At 33.5% G+C, this 21,673-nt stretch overlaps 2 protein-coding genes across 2 annotated transcripts; both read left to right on the top strand.

Annotated features, from left to right (window-relative positions):
- The first annotated feature begins 3,140 nt into the window (after window positions 1-3,140).
- Window positions 3,141-4,165, top strand: LOC130014965 (uncharacterized). Its single transcript, XM_056104144.1, has 2 exons — window positions 3,141-3,880; window positions 3,991-4,165. The coding sequence occupies exons 1-2, from the start codon at window positions 3,141-3,143 to the stop codon at window positions 4,163-4,165; spliced, it is 915 nt and encodes a 304-aa protein (XP_055960119.1).
- A 12,223-nt stretch (window positions 4,166-16,388) lies between these two features.
- Window positions 16,389-19,775, top strand: LOC126660849 (ABC transporter I family member 6, chloroplastic). Its single transcript, XM_050354541.2, has 6 exons — window positions 16,389-16,721; window positions 16,795-16,845; window positions 17,083-17,427; window positions 17,496-17,672; window positions 17,873-17,979; window positions 19,416-19,775. The coding sequence occupies exons 1-5, from the start codon at window positions 16,473-16,475 to the stop codon at window positions 17,957-17,959; spliced, it is 909 nt and encodes a 302-aa protein (XP_050210498.1). The 5' UTR covers window positions 16,389-16,472; the 3' UTR covers window positions 17,960-17,979; window positions 19,416-19,775.
- The last annotated feature ends 1,898 nt before the right edge of the window (window positions 19,776-21,673 follow it).

Here is a 21,673-nt window from a genome sequence, read left to right as displayed (position 1 = left end):
AACAATCAAAACATGTTAGGCTTTTATGTATTTATTGTGTGTTTTATTGATTATTGATAGGAGTAAAAATATTCATATATTTTATGTGTTTTGTATGTCATATATGTGCATTTGATGTTGATTTCGAGCTTCTTTATACTCATATTTGTGTTTGAGTATTTCAGGCATAATGGGGGAGTATTTCATGATATTCAAGACATTTGGAAGCCATTGGGATCATAATTGAAGTTTAAAGAAAAAATGTGCGAAGATCCGATGAAAATAGGCGCCGAGAGCACAAATTTCTACTTGTGAAATTGACCCCTTTTTATTGATTAAAGATTTTGGAATAATTAAAGACTTCAATTAACTTTATGTTCTTCATACGAAATAAAATAGACATCCTAAGCTTTCCATAGAATCAAGAATCGACTCATTCCGACGTTTCTACATCGAGTTATGACATTTTGAAGTTGACAGTGTGCAGCAGATTTGAAGTGTGCGAACGCACACTAAAGTGCAAAGGAGTGTGCGAGCAGATCAGTTTTCCAGTGAGTTTTGAAGCAAAATTTTGGCTAAGTACATGGAAGCTCAAAAAAGTGTGCGAACGCACACCCGGCGATTTTAAGGTTAAAAAAGGTCGTTTTGACCCTTCCATATCACCCAAATTCACTTAAACTTGAGGGTAACTTTGAAAATACACATGGGTACGAGTCAAAACCCTTCTCTGAGTTGAAAGACGTATATATACCTCATTATCTCACTGATGCAAGGTTCGCAACATTATTGATTTGTTTACATTAGTTTACATTCTGGATTTTCTACATTATTGTGTTGGGATTATTGTCGACTAAGGTACGATTATTATTAAGAAATTAATTTTATTCTTTTCTTATTCAACCATGAATTCTTATTAAATTATTGTCAAATTATCTTTGAATATGTGTAGCTAAACCCTTCATTGGAGATTATTAATGGGATTTATGTCTGTTTAAACAAATTGGATTTGTGTGTTGTTGTTGTTACTATGTTTTAGTTTTTTTCTTAACGCTTGAATTTAATTGGCCAATTTATTCATTGTCCTGTGTTTTGGTTTTAGCTTGAGAGAGTAAAACTGAAATAGACCAATGTAATTAAGAACATATGAATTAATTATGCGAGAATGAATTGACCAGTCCATATTCCTAGGGTTTGCTTCATAAACATCAATTGATCAATAATTAGGTTAACCATTGTGCGAGAGTGAGTAGTTAACCTGGTTTTAGTTCGTTGTATGTTTTTGTCTCCAATTGCTCGAGAGAGAATTTTAGATGCTTATGATTAGCCTGAATCTTAGTAGAACAACCACATCCATATTCCAATCTGATTAAACAGAATAATGAAGTTAATAATCCCTGTTCTTTCCATTATTGTTAAAACCTTATGTTCATTACAGCTTTAGTTAATTTTAGCCATAATTGTTATTTCAGTTTATTTAGTTTTATAACAACATTCAAATTATCTTTTAATTATCCAAATCACGTCTTCTAACTGGGTGTATTTAGTAGCTTTCCTTGTGGGTACGATATCCGGACTTCACAGTCTGTATTACATGTTGGCATACGTACGCTTGCGTATTTTTACCAGAAAGTTTTTGGCGCCGTTGCCGGAAAGCATATCTTTAACAACTAAGTTAGGATAGCTTGGCTTGTTTTAGTTTTTATTTTTTCTTGTTTGACGCGTGTGGTTTGTTGATTGTGTTGCTTCAGGTACCCTTCTCATAGTGTATGCATAATACACAACGTAAAGAACTACCGCTAGAACCATTTCAGCAAGATCTCACGACCTTTGAGAGTAGTGTCCGAAAATCAGCAAGGAACCTCAATATGGACAACGAAAAGGATGTTCCTCCTGGGTTCAACAATGGGGTGGAAAATAGAGTGGTTCCATAGAATCAACAGAATCAGCAAAATCCGCAAGATGCACAGGGACAGAATAATGAAGGGCAGAGAGTGCCAACATTGATGGAGTTATTTCAGCCAAATGTGGGAAATAATACCCATGGCTATTTTGCACATCCCGTGCAAACTCCTCATTATGAAATCAAAACCAATGTCATTCAGTTGTTGAAAGATAACTGCCAGTTCTTTGGGCTACCTACTGAAGATCCTAACGCACACCTCGCAAACCTTTTGGAAGTATGCAGTACATTCAAGATCAGTAACATGACTGAAGATGAGGTGTGGTTGCTCTTATTCCCATTTTCTCTGAGGGATAAAGCGAAGCAATGAATCCATGCTCTGCCTAGAGCAGGCATTAACAATTGGTCAGACTTGGCGAAAACTTTTCTGAACAAGTACTTCTCCATGGCAAAGACTGCAAAGCTGACAAGGGATATTATGCTTTATTAGCAACTTGAGGGGGAATCAGTACATGAAGCATGGGAGCGGTATAAGGAGATGCAGAGGAAAGTCCCGCATCATCACATCACTCGAGAGAATCTGATCCAAAACTTCTATAATGGATCAACTGAACTGGGCAGAAGTACTATTGATGCAGCTGCAGGAGAGTCTTTGATGAGAAAAACGACTGATACATCATTCGATCTTTTAGATAAGATGGCAGTGAATGGATGTTTCTGGCCAGTTGAAAGGGCAAAGGCACTTGCCTAGAGAGGGGTTATGGCAGTCAGTGTTGATCGTACAGTGGAGGCTTTAAAATCAAAGACTGCAGCATTGCAAGCTCAAGTGGAGTTTCTTACAAGGCAAGCTGCAGCAACCACCATCAACAATGTGGCTGCAATTTATAGTAACTGTGAGGTATGTGGGGAGCATGGTCATGTGTCGAATGAATGCTACATATTGTCTCAACCTATCAATGAGCAAGTCAATTTCATGGGAGGGCAGAGACCACATAATGATCTATACGCTGTCACTTATAACCCAGGATGGAGGAATCACCCGAATTTCTCATGGAAGGATAATGGGGGAAATGCCAAAAATTAGGCGAGTCCGAGCTTTCAGGGAGGACAGAGGCCACAAAACAATCAGGGCAACTTCTAGAATCATGGGACCTTCCAGAATCAGGGGAATTTCCAACATCATAATAATAGGTCACAACATCCACCTGGTTTCCAGCAGAGGGAGCATGAAGAGTCTCTCCATAGGAAGTTTGATAAACTAATGGAGATGATGATGAAGAAGGATGTTGAGATGCAGCAAACATTGAGGAATCATGATGCCACTATCCACAATCTTGAGTTGCAGAATCAGCAGATGGCCCAAGCACTGCAGACTCAAAACCAAAGGGGTTTACCATCCACTACTGAAGCACATCCAAGAGAGCAAGTCAAGGCGATTACATTGAGGAGTTCAAAAGTGTTGCCTGAACCTCCTGCAGAGAAGGTTGTAGTAGAGACAGAGAAGGAACAGTGTGAGGGTGGTGCCGCTGAGTTACTATTTTCAAAACCATATACTCCACCTCCACCATATGTTCCTAAGGTTCTGTTTCCGCACAGACTGGAGAAGCCACAAGACACTAAGAAGTTTCACAAGTTCTTAGAAACTTTCAAGAAGCTGCAGATCAATATCAGCCTGGCAGATGCTCTTAGGGAGATGTCGCATTATGCAAATTCCTTGAAAGACATTCTGATGAACAAGCGGAACTGGGACGAGAGTACGGGTCCATTTACAGAGAACTGCAGTTCAATCAGTTTGACCAAGTTGCCTACAAAGCTCAAAGTCCCAAGGAGTTTTTATGTTCCATGTACTATTGGTGATTTAAGAACTACGAATTGTCTTTGTGATTTGGGTGCCAGTTTAAATTTAATGCCCCTTTCTTTGTTTAGACAGCTAGTTGGTGATCAACAGGTTAAGACCACTCCTATGATGTTGCAGCTTGCTGACCACTCTATTAAGAAGCCGTATGAATTGTGGATGATGTTTTAGTTAAAGTCGACAAATTCATACTCCCAGTGGATTTTGTCGTTCTTAACTATGAGATTGATAAGGAGTGCCCTCAAATTCTTGGAAGGCCATTCATGAACACTAGTAGGGCTCTCATTGATGTGAATGCAGGCAAGATGACCCTACGATTAGAGGATGAAAGTGTGGAGTTTGAGATGAAAAAGAGAGCGCAAATCCCGAGTAGTGAGGAAAAATGCATGAGAATTGACCGCGAGGAGGAGAGTGAGCGTGAGAGCATGTAGGATGTGTTGTACTTAGAATCTTATGACATTCCAAGAATTCAACCCATCAAGCAAAGAAGAACCATTGCAAAAGCCTTTGTGTGGTATGCCTGCGCAGTCAGTAAAGAAGAGAGCACCTTCAAAACCTCCACCCTCAGCCAAACAGAAAAAGGGTAAACCTAAACAATGGGCAGGGTGGAAGTTGAAATTTTGCTCCACGGCGAGTAGCAGAGATCTAGTGCAACCCGGAAGCACCAATGTAAGTGAGCTTGTCATTCTGAATACTTCTCAAGTGCATTCATGTGCAGGTAAGCTGGTATTGTAGTGGAGTGGACCATTCAAACTCCGGCGTAACATTGGTCCCGATTTGGTGGAATTGGAAAACGCAAATGGCGAGATCTTCAAGGTTCTTGAACAATGGCGCAAACCATGTTCTAGAACTTTTATTGCTCAAGGACATGAGCAAGTTGCTCTTTTTGATCCGCCATGATTTATCTGCCATACGGTCAAGCTAATGACCATAAACAAGAGCGTTTGGGAGGCAATCTCAAGGGTATCTTTCCTTTCACCCTCTACACTTTTATGTTTCAGTTATGTTTTATTTCATTGCATTGGGGACAATGCATGAACTAGTGTGAGGGTGGGGAAAACATTATATTTTTATGTTTTTAGCTTTGTTTTAGTTTTTATTTTTGTTTGGTATGTAAGATGATATGTAGCGAACCCCTTTATAGATGTTTTTGTATGTCTTTTGCTTCGCATGTTCATGCCTTGCTTGTTTGGTTTGTCATCTATATCGTGCTTATGCCGTATTTCTTGCCAATGTCAGAATTTTGAAATTCTAGTGTTTACGTCCCCCCCCCCCCCCCCCCCCCCCACCCCTATTTAATGAGTTAGTTAATTTGTGCCTTTGAGATTAAACAACATGTTTAGAATGACAGTCAAATAACTGTGTCTTTTAGCCGACATGATCTAATAGGATTGAGGTGAAAATTAGTACTTCACAAATGCATAATTTATGCTGAAAGTCATTTCTTAGGGCATATGAACTTTGCAAGAACATTGTTGAACAACTGAATCTCTGAGCTTTTAAGCAGGATGTATAACAATCATAAAGTATTAACCCAATTTGTGAGAGGATTTTGAGCCGTATCAAGCATATTATTTTTATGTCTCATTTGTTGTGGTGTGAGTCAATGTATGTTAATTCTCTAGAATTTTGCATGTGACCGTAGTAAAATTGCATGATTAGTTAAATAAATTGAATATGATAAATGACATCTAGAAATACCCATTTCTTTAGACCACTTTAAATAGCCTACCCAAATTTCCCCTAAATAACCCAAGTTGAGCCTTAGCCTTATTTTTGTTACACCTAGTTTTACACATCTACCTTTTCTCATTAACCTCTTCTTACCTTTTTGACTTGATAAATTGAATAAGTATTAAAAGAACAAGTGTGAGGATGTTTAACATCCATAACTCGTGTTATTATAATGTTTATCTCTTGTGCTATATGATTAGTATGCCTCGTGAAGTTAAGAAAAAGAAAGTGAGAGCAAGAAAAAGAAAAAGAAAAAAATGAAAATTTGAGCTTAAACGATGAAAAATCCGAAAAAAGCGAAGAACTTGAGGCATGAAATAAAAAAAAGATTGAAAGCTTTTATGAGCCTAAGAATTTAAGTGTTAGTTCCTTTTGATATTTGTTTAGTTTGTCAAGTCACATTACCCATATTTGTTTACCTGTATCATACCTTAATCCAAACCCATTACAACCCATTGAAAAGTCCATTTTGATTCTTTTTATTTGATTTAATTAGTAGTGGAATTGTGGACTACTGGCAAACCTATGGTAGAATTGCATGTTTTGGCATGAGAGTTTCAGTGATTACCCTTAAACACTAGTGTGTGCGAGAGTACCTTGTGAGATACATACTTTTTATTTGCTATACATGTTGTGTAGACTGCCCTAGAGATTGAATAGATTTATAAGTTATGCAGGAGTGAGAACACTTGAGTAGTCTGGGTGTTATTGGTTCATGTGTTTGATTGATTCATTACTTAAGGGGGGTGAAAGTGCTTTAATTTCTCATTTTTTAACATGGTCGTGAGATTTGCATTTGGGCGTTGTTTGGTATTTGCTTGAGGACAAGTAAAAGGTAGGTGTGAGGATTTTGATAGGAGTAAATATACTCCTATATTCTATGTGTTTTATATGTCATATATGTGCATTTGACGTTGATTTCGAGCTTCTTTGTACTCATTTTTGTGTTTGAATATTTCAGGCATAATGTGGGAGTACTTCATTATATTCAAGATATTTGGAAGCCATTGGGATCATAATTTAAGTTTAAAGGAAAGTTGTGCGGATCGAGAGCACAAGTTTCTACTTGTGAAATTGATCCCTCTTCATTGATTGAAGATTTTGAAACACTTAAATACTTCAATTGACTTTATGTTCTTCACAAGAAATAACTTAGACATCCTAAGCTTTCCATAGAATCAAGAATCGACTCATTCCGACGTTTCTACATCGAGCTATGACATTTTGAAGTTGATAGTGTGCAACAGATTTGAAGTGTGCGAACGCACACTAGAATGCAAAGGAGTGTGCGAGCAGATCAGCCTTTCCAATGAGTTTTGAAGCAAAATTTTGGATAAGTACATGGGTGTGCGAAAGAACACTCTAGTGTGCGAACGCACACCCCTAGAAGCTCAAACAATTTGCGAAAGCACACCCAAGTCTGCGAACGCACACCCGACGGTTTTAGGGTTAAAAAAGGTCGTTTTGACCCTTCCACATCACCCAGATTCACTTAAACTTGAGGGTAACTTCGAAAATACACATGGGTACGAGTCAAAATCCTTCTCTGAGATGAAAGACGTATATATATCTCATTATCTCACTGATGCAAGGGTTCGTAACATTATAGATTAGTTTTACATTAGTTTAACATAGCTCTTAATATTCGCTCATCGCTTTAGCTTGTTATTCTGGGTTTTCTACATTATTGTGTTGGGATTATTGTCGATTAAGATACGATTATTATTAAGAGATTAATTTTATTGTTTCTTATTCAACCATAAATTCTTATTACATTATTGTCGAATTATCTTTGAATATGTGTAGCTAAACCCTTCATTGGAGCTTATTAATGAGATTTATGTCTGTTTAAACAAATTGGATTTGTGTGTTGTTGTTGTTACTATGTTTTAGCTATTTTTCTTAACGCTTGAATTTAGTTGGCCAATTTATTCATTGTCCTGTGTTTTGATTTTAGTTTGAGAGAGTAAAACTGGAATAGAGCAATATAATTAAGAACGTAGGAGTTAATTGTGCGAGAGTGAATTGACAAGTACGTTTTCCTAGGGTTTGCTTCATAAACATCAATTGATCAATAATTAGGTTAATCATTGTGCGAGAGTGAGTAATTAACCTGGTTTTAGTTCGTTGTATGTTTTTGCCTGCAATTGCTCGAGAGAGAATTTTAGGTGCTTACGATTAGCCTGACCCTTAGTAGAACAACCAAACCATATTTCAATCTGATTAAACAGAATAATGAAGTTAATAATCCATGTTCTTCCCATTATGGTTAAAACCTTATTTTCATTACATCTTTAGTTAATTTTAGCCATAATTGTTATTTCAGTTTATTTAGTTTTATGACAAACCAAAAATATCTTTTCGGCTATTCAAATTGAGTCTCCTAACACGTTGTATTTAGAAGCTTTCTCTGTAAATACGATATTCGTACTTTGCAGTCTGTATTACAAGTTGGCATACGTACGCTTGCGTATTTTTACCAACAATTATAGATATGAATGTACATATACTTTCAGTTTTTTAGTAATTTTTGGAGAAAATTAGCTCAGATACTGTGTTGGGCTAAAATATTTAGATTTTTACTGTGACTAAAATCAAATTTGAATTATACGGTTGGAAACTTTTAATTTTGAATTATAACTTTATGCTTTAAACAAATAAACTTTTGAATTTCACAGAATACAAAACTGTTAATTTGGTAACACCCATAATCATCAAGCACTTTCCTATTTCTTTTAGATTTTTCCAAGATTGTTGCTGACTTTAATTATCCTCTCATTAACCAAATATTTTTCTATTTTTGTTTGAATTTAAATTTACTTGTCCTTTTTATTTATCATTTTCTTTCATTTTTTACCTCAATCATATCTGAAGCCGCCGCCGCTGGAGTCCAACCAACTCGACGAAACCTCTAAGAAGAGAAAGATGATGCCGGTCGTGGCGCTCGGCGGGAGGTCGTGGCGGTGGTAGGTTATTTTTCTTCTTCTACAATTTATTTTTAAAGTTTTTGAATCGTCTTTGTTTTTTTATATTGAAGTTCATGTAAAAGAAGAAGGGAGTGACAATGATTTCGAGGATTTCACTGTCAATGTCGTGAAAAAGAACAAACCGATTGCTCCTTCGCCGTTGATGTCTAGGTAATTGTTCTAAAATTTCCTTATATGTTATTTCTTTTACAGTTCAGAATTCCGCATCGTCTTTAATAAAATTCCTTTGATTTTATAATAAACAACAACCTTCAACGTTGTCATTCCTGCATTTTTAAAAAATAATTACTGTCAGTATCCATATTAGTTAACCATTAGGTAACTATTAGTACACTATTAGTTAACTTATAACAAAAACTTTAATTCTGCAAGTATTTCTAAAGTTTTTGAATCGTCTTTGTTATTTTTTATATTGTAGTTTTTTTCTGTCAAACTGATGAAAAAAAACGATGAACGAAGGCGGTTTGAGTTGAACGAAGAAAGCAGTCATTGGAGTGGGACGAAGATAGGCGAACGATCAACGAAAGCGAACGATGAACGAAGGCGCGGTGGCTGACAACTGTTGTCTTTTTTACTGTAATTGTGATATTAGCAATGATGTAAAAATAATTAAGGTTAACTATATGTTTTCTAATGATCAATTAATAGTTAACTAATTTTGTATGATTTTTTATATAGAACATGAATATATATTGATAATTACTTTTTTTTAATTACAGTTAACTAATATGTGATACATAGTTAACTAACAGTTATTTTTATACGTATTATTATTTTTAAAATAATTGAAATTTGATTTTCAGTTGTTTTTTTGTTATATTTGAATAATTTTAAAAATAATTAAGGGATAATTATATGTTTCCTAACGATTAACTATACTTGTGTTGGTTATCTAAAACATGAATACATAATGTTAATTATATTTTTTTATTAGTTAAAGTTAACTAATAAGTGACTACTGGTTAACTGACAGTTAACTAATTTGATGTACTGTTAATTTTAAGAAATATTATTGTTAAATTTATCAAAAAATGATTTTAGGATGTTAATAGTTTTTTTATTAAATTTAATTTATTAATGGTTAACTACATATAAACTGACAGTATATCAGCTTTTTTTTACAAATAAATAAATTTATATTGTGTTGATGAATTTTTTGTTTTGCTGGATTTTTTTTTCTCAAATGCTTGTTGTTTTTAGTTTTTTTGTTTCTCTTTTGCCGTTTATGGCATATAATTCAAATTATCAGTTACGATAATTAAGGATTATTAAAAATTCTTGAATATTAATGGCTATATATTTATGCTTTGAGATTTTGTAGGAGATTTTGATTCTTGCAACCACTTCCTTCCTTTTTTTATAGTTGACAGTAATCCTCAAATATCATAAAGTTATTTGTGCAATTTAGAAACTTAAAAAGTATGTCATCAACTTTTTTTTGACCAACAGTAAAAATCTAATTAAATATAGCCATTTAGGGTACTTATTAATTTTTCTCTAATTTTTATGAGTTTATAATTAACTCATTAGTAGTTTTTAATATTTTTTAAATAGATCGTTTGTAGCTTTTAACACTAAAAAATCTTCTATGTTTTAACAATATTTTTATATTAAATTTAAACAATGATTGAAGTGTCTTTTATATAAAATAAATGACAAGCAAACATATAAATAATTTAAAAAAAATTATGATGAATGCAACTTTAAACTTTAAAATAAAAAAATCAAAATCAAAATAATAAGTATATAAATATAAAAGATAATTTCCTAAGTTAAAAAAAATTAAAAGTACAAATGATATGTTTAACAATAGAAGACAAATGTCTAAATTAAGGAAAATTTAAAAAAACATGTATTTAATTATTAAAGATAAATGTCTAAAATTAGATAATAAGTGTCCAAATATAAATATTATATATTTTAATTATAAAAAATATATATATAACCATAAAAATTTGATTTCTAACATTAATCATATAGTATTTACTTAATTTAAACTTAATATTTTTATATTTATTATGTTAATAATAAAATAAATAAATAAAAGATAAATAATTTTTTTAAGAATAATATAAATAAGATTGAATTATAAAAGTATCAAAGAATTATTAACAAACAAAAGCATATATATATATATATATGTATATATACACAATAAAATAAATAAAATTATTGATCTGACAAAAATAATAATAACATTTATGATTAAAGGAAAGGTTAGCACACAAAAAAAAACAAGTAGGTTTGACATAGTCAAGGTGAATTGGACAAAATGAATGGGTGCTAACAGTTCCACTAAACAAACAAAAGTACATCTATAAAGATTTAGAAAATGCGTGGTTTTCGAAAGAAAAAACTAAAAAAAGCACGCTTGAAAACAAGCATTTTGACGATGTATTTTTGTAAAGATGAAATAAAAAAGGATAGAGTGTAATTTTCTCAAGCGATAAGCAACGCCAACGGGCCCATGTACAGTTAATAAACTTACAAGATTAGAAATAATTTTAAACCTTGTCGAACTGGAGTGGCTGGCACTAGCTGTCGATGTGGTCAAAATCTGGACTTGATCAGAACACGGAAGTTCTTCATCTCGTTCATACGAACCCACTGGTTCAAACCGCGGTCGACTCCGAACTTGGAAGAAGCCAGAATCCGGTATGGAAGTTTCCGGTTGGATGGACAAATTATAAATTTGGGCTTCAAGATTGAAATAGAAAGGTACATGCCCATTAAATATTACAAACATGTCCTACAACTAAATATGTACACGTGGGTTTAAACGGTAGCCAATTTTGAGTTCAAACGAATCCCGAAACACGAAAACAAGGTCGAACTAGAGTCTGGAAGGATCTAGAATTGGTTCTGGAGGAGGGAAGAAGCAAGATCACGGCGCCAATGACAGTGCCGGCACCGACATTATACACTGGCGCCGGTTATGTATTCTGGCGGCGAGGGCATTCTGATTGGCGGCATTAATTCGTCGTTTTAGCTCCATTTCATGGGACAATACTCAAAAAATCATTAAAATGCAAGATATAATTGTCACGACCCAAATTATTGAGCCGAGACCGGCGCTAGGGAATGGGAGTGGTAGCTCCAAAACCCGTAGCAAGCTTGAATTTACCAAAAACTTTTTCGCGAATAATATAACAAAATACACGTCAACGGAAGCAAACATATATATATATATATATATAAGTATTCACACTACACTTTCTGATATCCACGTGGGCTCTAGTTACTGTACCTCGTACAAACTGGCCTCACGGGAGTATATACATACTAGTATCTCAAAACATATCACCGGCATCTAGTGGTGTGAGCAAAACGAAATACACGTAGCCTACCAAAAATATATAAACAAAGACAGCAAGTAAAACATAAACCAAAATGAACTGCTATCAAGGCTACGACTCTGTCGACACAGGACCACTACTGTGGAACTATGGAAGTCGAGAACTATACATGAAAGACTGACTTCCAAATCCTAAAAGTTGCCTTCTAGCTAAGTCCAGACACTAAGCACTTGAAAGACATCAAAAGTGTGGGGTCAATATTTGGGAAAATACTGAGTGAGTTTGCATTTTTACTAACGGTATTATTATAGAAACATAACATCGCATTTCAAATAAGCATTATAAAAATACAAATAAACAAGTATTTGATCCATTTGAAACTAAAGTCCCAAAACATGACACGACTCACGAATATTCCAATTAAGTTAATCCAAATGGTCCTACCCGGGAGTGTTCACACTCAACCACGTCAGGCGCGACCAATCTCTTAATTTCAAAGTTGTGGGTCCAACCCGCTAGATACGGGGCTCAGGTTACACTGTAAATGAGTTCTCGCTCGTATCAAATTCTTATCATAGTTAGACACACTAGACTGACTCAATTACTGGTGATCACACAGCCTATTGACACCCAATAGGTAGCTAGTTTCGTTGGATCGTATACTAGGTTCTTGTATATAAAGTTTATTCAAAATATATAGCATATAAACAATTTATACGTATAATGAAATGCGTATAAACGGTATATATAAGATATGATATCGAAATAACTTTAATCGATAATACACGAAAGTAAAGTGCAACTCATAGTGACCGCTATCCAATCTATGATGTGGTCTATATAATGGTATGCTCGCACAAGCCCACGTCTGGTGCCCTCACTGCTCGCTGACGCGTCTGATACAAGTTAATTAATGTTTAATAGTTAGACGTGGATTTCATGTTTATATAGTACTTTTAAATTCTAAATTCAAGTTGATTGGATTCCACTTCTAGTTTGCTAAAAAACTCAATGATCCTTAGTCGTATTTACGACTTATCGAGTACTATTCCTCGTACTCGAGAATTATATAAATTTCTTAACTGTATTCTTACTTATCATATTAACATTCATTTTTATAATGTTTTATATCTATTTCAAAACATTTGACTAAGTTTCATACCCAAATCAAGCTATCGGATGCTAATTTTCGCTCCCAGAAGTCCCACAGAGATCAGCGTCGAAGTAAGGCACGTCGTGCCAGCTTGGCACATCGTGCCTTCATTTTTCATGAAGGGCACGACGTGCCCTTCACTGGTGCACGTTGTGCACCCCTGTGGTGCACGTCGTGCACCCCTGTGACGCACGTCGCGCACCAGCACGACGTGCTGAAGTGCAGCACGTCGTGCACTAACGTGTGCGACGTTTTTCCGGCATTCCCGGACCATTTCCGGAGCTCCAGAACTCCCAAAACTTGTACCAATTTACACCCAAATCATAGGAACACTTAACCTATCATTTTACACTTCCAAATTATCAAAACCGACCTATTCCCGACGAATCCGACACGTTTATAACTTTTTATTCAAAACAGCAAACTGATTACCAATTCCGCACCATATACTGAAATTTTTACCTTGAAATGAATCTTAGGATTGATAGAGCTTCCAATTCCGAAGAGATTTCCGCGAAAACCGTCCGAAACCGACGCCGAACGGAGAAACGGCGACGAAACGAAATCGATCGGTGGATTTTCACTTTCTGGAGCCTTCTTCTTCTTTCTTTCTTCTGATTAATTCTTTCATTCATAATCCAAATCTTATATATTAAGGTAAAATTCCACTTTGATCCCTTCTTTCTTTATTTGTTACAATTTAACCTTTAAACTTTTGTTTTGTACGATTTAGTCCATAGCTAAATCAATAAATTCTTTTATTAGGACTTATACGTATTATTTATATCCGATAAATAATACGAATCCCAATATTAATATTTTCCCGTCAAAACTTATGAATTTCTATTTTAAGCCGTAATTGACTAAATTACCACTTTAGTCCCTAAACTTTATTTTGGGACTTTTCTTGACATTTTTCCTTTTAATTCCACTTCTAACTTTTAAACTAGAATACATTATTTATTTCTCGAAATATTATTCTTGAAACCGACCTACTAGAATAAAATTTATATAAATTTCTCGGAAATCTTTCCGTTATCGCCACTCCGGCCACCAAGAACTGGACACGTGGTCCAATTAGATAATTAAATCTTTTAGGGTATTACAATAACGTACCAAAACATACTGGGATTGAATTATAATGTCTGAAATCGAATTAAAAATCTTAAAATCATGCTTCTAAACTGATATCATATTGAGAATTTAAAAGCATGGCAATCATGGTAGTTTATGTTAAGAACACAGTTTTAGACCGTTTCACGGCAAAACAACCTAGTTTGTATTCTAATATATCAAATTAACAGTTCTAGATTATATGAGATAAAAAGTGATGAGATACATAATTGGGTCCTTAGAAGTACAGTTCTGAGTCTTTGACTCGTTTTCAGGTGATCCAGATGTAGAATCCAATTTCGGATTAGTGCGCTGTAGGCGTCTTTGAGAGATTACAGTGTATTAGCTTGTTTTCTAGACTAAAATCGACTGGTATGTGTACGCGTGGGGAGTTAGTGGTTCTGCCAAAACTATGATTTTCTTAGGGTTTATGCGCGCGTTTTTGTACTTCTGGTCCGACCTCTAACTAAGTTGATTAACATCCGTATTTATAGAGGTTATGGGTATGGGTGTGCAAAAACCGACCGAAACCGAAAACCCGAACCGAACTGAAATATAATTTTGGTTCGGTTTTTGAAATATTCGGTTCGGTTTCGGTTTCCATAATAGAAAAACCAAAATAACCGAACCGTCCGAAGTTATTACATATATTATAATCTGTAACATGTGTAAGGAGCATCGTGTCTGGTCTAGTGATTTCAGCGTGTTTTATCCATACAATGTGTCTGAATTCGAGTCTTGCTCTTGAGAAATTTTATCTTTTTATGCTGTAAATCTAAAAACAAAGAAAAATGCCTTGGGTGGGGGGGGGGGGGGTTTCGAAACCGTGACCAAATGTAACAGTTAGCATCTCTGCACCACTTTACTAAAGCTGAGTTCTGTTATCTCTAGAATTATATAATATATATCGGTTATCGAAAAACCGAACCGAAATTTTCCCACTATTTTGGTTCGGTTTCGGTTCGGTTTTTTCAAATAAAAAATCGATCGGTTTTGTAAAAATGGTTGGTTCGAAAATTGAACCGACCGATGCACACCCCTAGTTAGGGGTGACCTATGGTTTCTAGATTTTGTTAATTTTAATTTACTATTTACCTAATTGTAATTCTAATTAAAGTTAAAGATATAATTGATAATAGAGTTTGTATTAGAAAAAACCTCATCTAAATTAGTAAATCTCGTATTAAAGCTTGGTGGCTAAGTAAAACATGCCTAAAAGTGTTTAAAAAGTCTGTTAGGGCCCTATGAATTTGAATATGGTCAATTTTAATCCGTCAAACTTGCAAATTGGCACATAAACTTCGAAAATATTGCAATTAGTCCAATTTCTAGTTTTAGACTAAATTTCTTTGATTTTTTATAGGCTATTTACGGCTAATTAAGTTTTAACCACTCAAATTTGCAATTGTGCACTGATCACGCCTACTTGGATTCAAACAACTGAATCGATAGCTCGTCACCCAGACAAATTTTTCTAGGAATTATCATTAGACGCCTCAGTCCCTTATCACTTTTTACATGTCCGAAAAATAAGTGTCTATAATAAAATATACCTATTTTATTTTATTAATATCAACCCAAAAATTTTAATATTTCTATATAATCAGACTATCAATTTTTTTTTCTATTTTAACATGCAGACAACATTTAAAATTGTGGTTGAATTATTAGACAAAAGTCCATACACTATAAACTTTTAAGTTTATATAGAAGAATAAAAAAATTATTTATTTTTCAATAAAAAAAAAAGGAATGTTAACCTTTTTCTTTTAGTAAAGATGAGTTTTAATAAAAAAAAATGATGTGACATAATTATCAGATTTAAAAACAGTTTAACGATTGTGGATGTTCTAAGTGAGGGCTAAGCGTAGTTTTGAGATAAATAATAGAAAAAAGGATTAAGGGTTAATCCCAATAAAATGCCAAATGTTTGGAGGTTTTGTCAGTTATAATCAAATATTTTAAAATTGACTAGTTTAACCCATTTTGAGATATTTGAAATCTTTTCTAATTAAACCGAAAAATTTGTCATTCGTGAATGGGGTTAAACAAGCCATTTTTTAAAGATTCAACTAGAAAAAGTTTCAAATATTCCAAAATGACTAAATTAGCCGATTTTAAGAGACCTGACAAAACCCGCAATTTTTTTGATATTTTATTGAAATCAATCTAAAAAACACTAAATTCTACTAACTAATTTTTTTAAAAGTTAATAAAAAAATAAAGATTAAATTAAAAGTTCAATGTTTAACTTGTTTATTGAATGTTTTGTTGGGAGAAAAGGGAGTGTGTTTTTGAGATAAATGACTTGTTTGTTGAAAAAAATAAAATGGAGTGTGTTTTTGAGATAAATAATAGAAAAGGGGGAAATTTTGGTCAAAATTGATGTGCACACACAGCCTCATCCCGACTTTCTATTTATTACTGCAAAAACGTGCAGCTTACTGTCAAAATAATGGCTTCTGTGCTGCGTTCTTCTCCCTGTCTTCAATTCAAATCACAATCTCACTTATTTACTCAACCCATTGGCCGCCGCAGCTCTCTCCGTCTAGCTCTCTCTGCGCCTGACACCCGAACCGCCGCTGTGGTGGGGCGTGATTCAGAGCAGCAACCGTTACTCGTGGTCAAAGATTTAACGGCGGTTATTGCCGAATCAAAGCAGGAGATTCTCAAGGGTGTTAATCTTGTGGTCCGTCAAGGAGAGGTAAACAAACTCAAAAAGTTTAGTAATTTTTGTAATTGTATTATCAAATTGTCTTACTGATTTGTTTGGTTAGATTCATGCGATTATGGGAAAAAATGGTTCTGGAAAGAGCACCTTTTCTAAGGTACCAATCTTCTATCTATTTATTTATTTGTTATGGTAAGCACGGAAACTTCGACAAAGTGGCGTTTCCCGTAGGAGAAATGTTTCGGAAACCGGAAACTCTCAGGTTTCCCCACGTTTCGTGTCCTTTATTTAAAAAAAATGCAGTTTTCATGTGCCCGTTCCATGCCGTTTCTGTTTCCCGTTTCCGTTTCCGTGCTACCTAGATAAAAACTTTCTGAAGTAGTTTTGGTTTTAGGTTCTTGTTGGACATCCAGATTATGAAGTGACGGGAGGAAGTGTTGTGTTTAAAGGGGAAGACTTGCTTGAGAAGGAGGCGGACGAAAGGTCTCTGGCTGGCCTTTTTATGAGCTTCCAATCCCCAGTTGAGATACCAGGGGTCACCAATATCGACTTTCTTAATATGGCTTTTAATGCTCGAAGAAGGAAGCTTGGTCTGCCGGAGCTTGGTCCTCTGGAGTTCTATGGCTATCTAGCTACCAAACTCGAGCATGTCAACATGAACACCGACTTTCTAAACAGAAATGTTAATGAAGGATTTAGTGGCGGTGAAAGGAAGCGCAATGAGATTTTACAACTTGCGGTAAACTACTACTACTTCTCTTTTTTTAAACAACAAATCCAGGCTTGTGAATATTCTTGTGTATGCAGGTTCTCGGTGCAGACTTGGCAATTTTAGATGAAATTGATTCAGGATTGGATATTGATGCACTTAAAGATGTTTCCAACGTGGTGAATACATTTTTGGGACCACAAAACTCTGTTTTGATGATAACCCATTACTTACGCCTTTTGGAATTTATTCAGCCTACGCACATTCATATCATGGTAAGCCAATGCTTTTTTCGTTTTTTTATTTTTGTTACTCTGTTGTTCAAATCATTGGGAAGTTGATGTATTTTGAATTTTGAACTTACTCAACTGAATGATCCTAATATTAAAGCCAGCTTTTAGTCACGTTGTGCATGCTCTTGGATTGCAAAAATACAATTACTAAATGTTAATTTGTTTGCATTCATGGTCTCTAGGAGGATGGGCGAATTGTAAGGACGGGGGATATCTCAATAGCAAAGGTTCTTGAAAAGGAAGGTTATAAAGCAATCTCTCCCCAATAACTGCGGACCAATTACTTCAAGTATTCCCTCTCTTCCCGAGCTTGTCGTTTTTTTTAAATATGATTTGTCAAATGCTGAAAGCATTTGTTGTTTTGTTATTGGTTACAGTATGAGCCATTTTGTTCAAATAGCGAATTTAGAAAATTAATTACATTCAACATCAAAAGTATGCCTATTGCAATAGCATACTTTATCTCTTACCTTCTGTCACTATAAATAAATCCTGATTTATTGCAAATTGAATTGCTTCCTTTTTGTGTTCTTTTCTCACTGAAATCAATGGTGGTTTCCCTATATTAGATTAGATGATGTGGCCTTACGTGTTCACTGAGAATAAGCTATTTCAGACATTGCTATAGTTCTAGTTATTTTGGTTGCAAAAATGTTTTATCTTTGTTTTTAGGTAACACAACTAGTGTGTTTATCTCTATTGAGAAATGTTGATGTGGCCTTACGTGTCGCTATTATATTACATGTAACGTGAACTGGCATGTAAGAGATAATAAGGATTAATCCTATTTTTTGATCTGTTAGAATTAGGACATTAGGGGCTCTGCGGTGAACCTTTTGCGTAATTTCAGTGGATCTCCATCATTCAATCTTCTTGCGGATTACACTGTTTAGGTAGAATAATTACTATAATTGCAGCAGTTTTCGGCAAGATTTCACTCATTTTGGTAATGGCAATATTTACTTTTCTCTAAGGGAAGAATTCACGTTCCAATATCCGGTCACCGACACCGTCAATTTTGATGATAACTTTGTGATCGGAAGAGGAGTCTCGTATACATCATGACTGTAAGCCTTGAATTTTCCATCAGGACATAAAGTCTAATAATTTTCTGCTCGATCATAAGTTTGAAGCTCATGTTTGGGATTTTGGGTTAGCCGAGGAACAACTGAAGAATCAATAACTTTCTCTGATTTGACCATGGTCTACCCCAATTCTCGACTTAACATTGGCTTACCACAATTAAATTCACGGGCTTTGCCAATTCTAGTTTTTCGTCTAGAATATGGATTCATAGACCTATTTGGGTTATTTTTGGAAAATTTGGTTTATGTGATTTTCAAAAATAATTGCGTGCGTACAGATGGAATTTTTTTTGTTGCGGACAATATGTATTGAGACTTTATTTTGTGAAAGTATAGATTGGAACTTTATCTTTGCAAAGATTCGGATTGAAACTTTATTCAATATTCTTCTCCTTCTCCCTCTCTTCTTCCGGCACAACCATCGCCATCAGTAGTACCACCACCATCGTTGTCTACAATAATCATTTGGACATGTTTTGTGGATTTTGAATTTGTAGCTGCAGTGCAATTCTATGATTTGGGTAAAAAAAATTGGACATGTTTTGTAGCTGAAGTCCAAATAGAGGATCGTTTTAACCTTTTGGGGAAGTAGCATACAAAATTTGACCATTTTGCTAAATTTGTTTGTTCATGATGGCAGGAGCAGGTCTAAAGCTTCCGCGGGCAGCATTTTTGACGAGTTGGAGACTCGTAATTGGCAAGGAGGATGAATCTCTATTCTACACTGGCCGTGAAGCTGTTGGTCTACAACTCGGTTTTCTGACAATTTTGATCATATGTCGGATATACTGGAGTGGAATGTATAATATGTATGTCGAAAGTATATTGATAAGTGCAAGATAGTACGTACCCCGAGGAGTGGCCTTGGGCTTTGTATTTAGAGGAAATTACACCCTATACTCTTAAAACTATTATCTTTGCATATGTACCTGGTCAAAATAAACAATATCACGCGTGCTCCTTTTTAACATTTCATTTTCAAAATTTCTCCTTTTTTGTATGTGGCCTTCCACGTGCTTGTTTTTACAGGTGTAGCCATACATGTATGTTTTTGTTTGTAAGGATATTACATATAATATCTTTTATTATATTAAGTTATCACTATGTATGTTTTTTTCTATTTGTTTTAATATTATCAAACTATTTTTTTATACTAATTTTTTAATTTTTTATAATTGATTCTAATTTTTAATTATCATTTTTGATAAATTCATATTATTATTTATCATCTTATTTCATATATATATATATATATATATATATATATATATATATATATATATATATATTTCTGATTTTTTTTCATTTTTTGTTCAATTCTATTATTTGATCTTATTTGTTTGATCTTATCTTATTTTATATTCCAGTTTTTATAATTTAATTTATCTATTTTTTATTAGCATGATAAATATAAGAATTAATATATTATTAACTGTTATATAATTCATGTTAATAATAATTTTTTTATTATTATACACATGTTTTTTCCAATTAAACACTTGATATGTTTTTATTTAATTTCCTTTTTACTTGAAATTTGTTATCTAATTTTAGACATATGTATTTAAAGACCAATATTTTTTTAATTTAGACACTTGTCTTTTATAGTTAAATTTTATTATCTTTTTATTTTATTTTTTTAATTTAGACACTTATCTTTTATATTTATACACTTGTTAGTTTAGTTTCAATTTTTTTAATTAAATTTTTTAAAATTACTTTCATCATAATGTTTTTACTTTTGAAGTTAGTATGCGTAGTATTTTTTAAGGGTATTACCAAACAAATCCTAACGTTTCACCTTTTTAGCGATTTAAACCTAACGTTTAAAATGTTACGAAAAAGATCTCAACCTTTTTAGTTCTTCATTTTGTAGCCCCAACAATTTTTCGGCCATTATTTACATACGTGGCATCCATATTATTGGCATATTAAATCCCAACGTTTTAAAATTTTCAAATAAAATCCCAACCTTTTCACATTTTTGAACTATGCAACCTAAAAAAATTGACAAAATGGACAGAATTCTTGATGAGGCTACAAAATACAAAAATTAAAAAGATTAGAATTTGTTTCGTAACGTTTTAAACATTAGAATTAACTCGCTAAAAAATGAAATGTTAGGATTTGTTTTGCCAATATCCCTATTTTTTTACTATCAACAATATATTATCATAAATTTATATTTTTGAATAATGGTGAATCATAACTCTTTTTAAAAATTTCATATTTGATAAAAATCTGTTATTTTAGAGTTGATATAAAAGTACTTTGACAATGGATGTTTTTTAAATATTTTAATAGCTACTAATGAGCTATTTAAAAGTAACTAACAATTAGAATGCTACTAACAAGCTACTAACGAGTTACCTAAAAGCAACTAGTAATTAGAATGTTACTAACAAGCTGCTAACGAGTTACCTAAAAGCAACTAATGAGCAACTAAAATTCTACAACGATCTTCTTAAAAATTATAAGTCAATAAATACAAATTAAAATATAAAATATTTTTAGTTACTATAATATTTGAATAATAATGTCATGTTATTGTATAAATTTAAAAAGAAGTTATAAGAAGTTACTCGACTTATAGTTTTGATACAATTATAAAATTATAAATAAGGTTCTTGCGTCATTCTGATATGTTTTTTTATTATATTCATACACCTTACATTTGCTACATAAAATTGTTTTCATTGAAAGAATTTTAATTTTTTTAAAACCTATCTCTAATTAATTTCTTTTGTATTATGCAAGTCAGTTATATTATAGATTAATCATATTTGATAAATGAAATTAATATTTGTTAGAAGATTATAATTGTAAAAACTGAATCCTCAATAAAAAAGCAACTAAAATAAAATAAAATACAACAAGCACGAAGAGCAATTAAAAAGC

The sequence above is a fragment of the Mercurialis annua genome, linkage group LG8 (genome assembly GCF_937616625.2).
Source record: "Mercurialis annua linkage group LG8, ddMerAnnu1.2, whole genome shotgun sequence".
In the NCBI taxonomy this organism is placed as follows: domain Eukaryota; kingdom Viridiplantae; phylum Streptophyta; class Magnoliopsida; order Malpighiales; family Euphorbiaceae; genus Mercurialis; species Mercurialis annua.
The sequence above is the reverse complement of the archived record's forward strand: the minus strand, read 5'-3'. Positions and strand labels throughout refer to the sequence as shown.

Bases quoted from the DNA above. Each gene is read 5' to 3' on its own strand.
- LOC126660849 (XM_050354541.2), top strand. From the start codon at position 16,473: ATGGCTTCTGTGCTGCGTTCTTCTCCCTGTCTTCAATTCAAATCACAA. The intron at 17,428-17,495 runs GTAAACTACTAC...TTGTGTATGCAG, and splicing joins ATGAGATTTTACAACTTGCG to GTTCTCGGTGCAGACTTGGC. The intron at 17,673-17,872 runs GTAAGCCAATGC...CATGGTCTCTAG, and splicing joins CTACGCACATTCATATCATG to GAGGATGGGCGAATTGTAAG.
- LOC130014965 (XM_056104144.1), top strand. From the start codon at position 3,141: ATGGAGATGATGATGAAGAAGGATGTTGAGATGCAGCAAACATTGAGG. The intron at 3,881-3,990 runs GTATGAATTGTG...AATTCTTGGAAG, and splicing joins GACCACTCTATTAAGAAGCC to GCCATTCATGAACACTAGTA.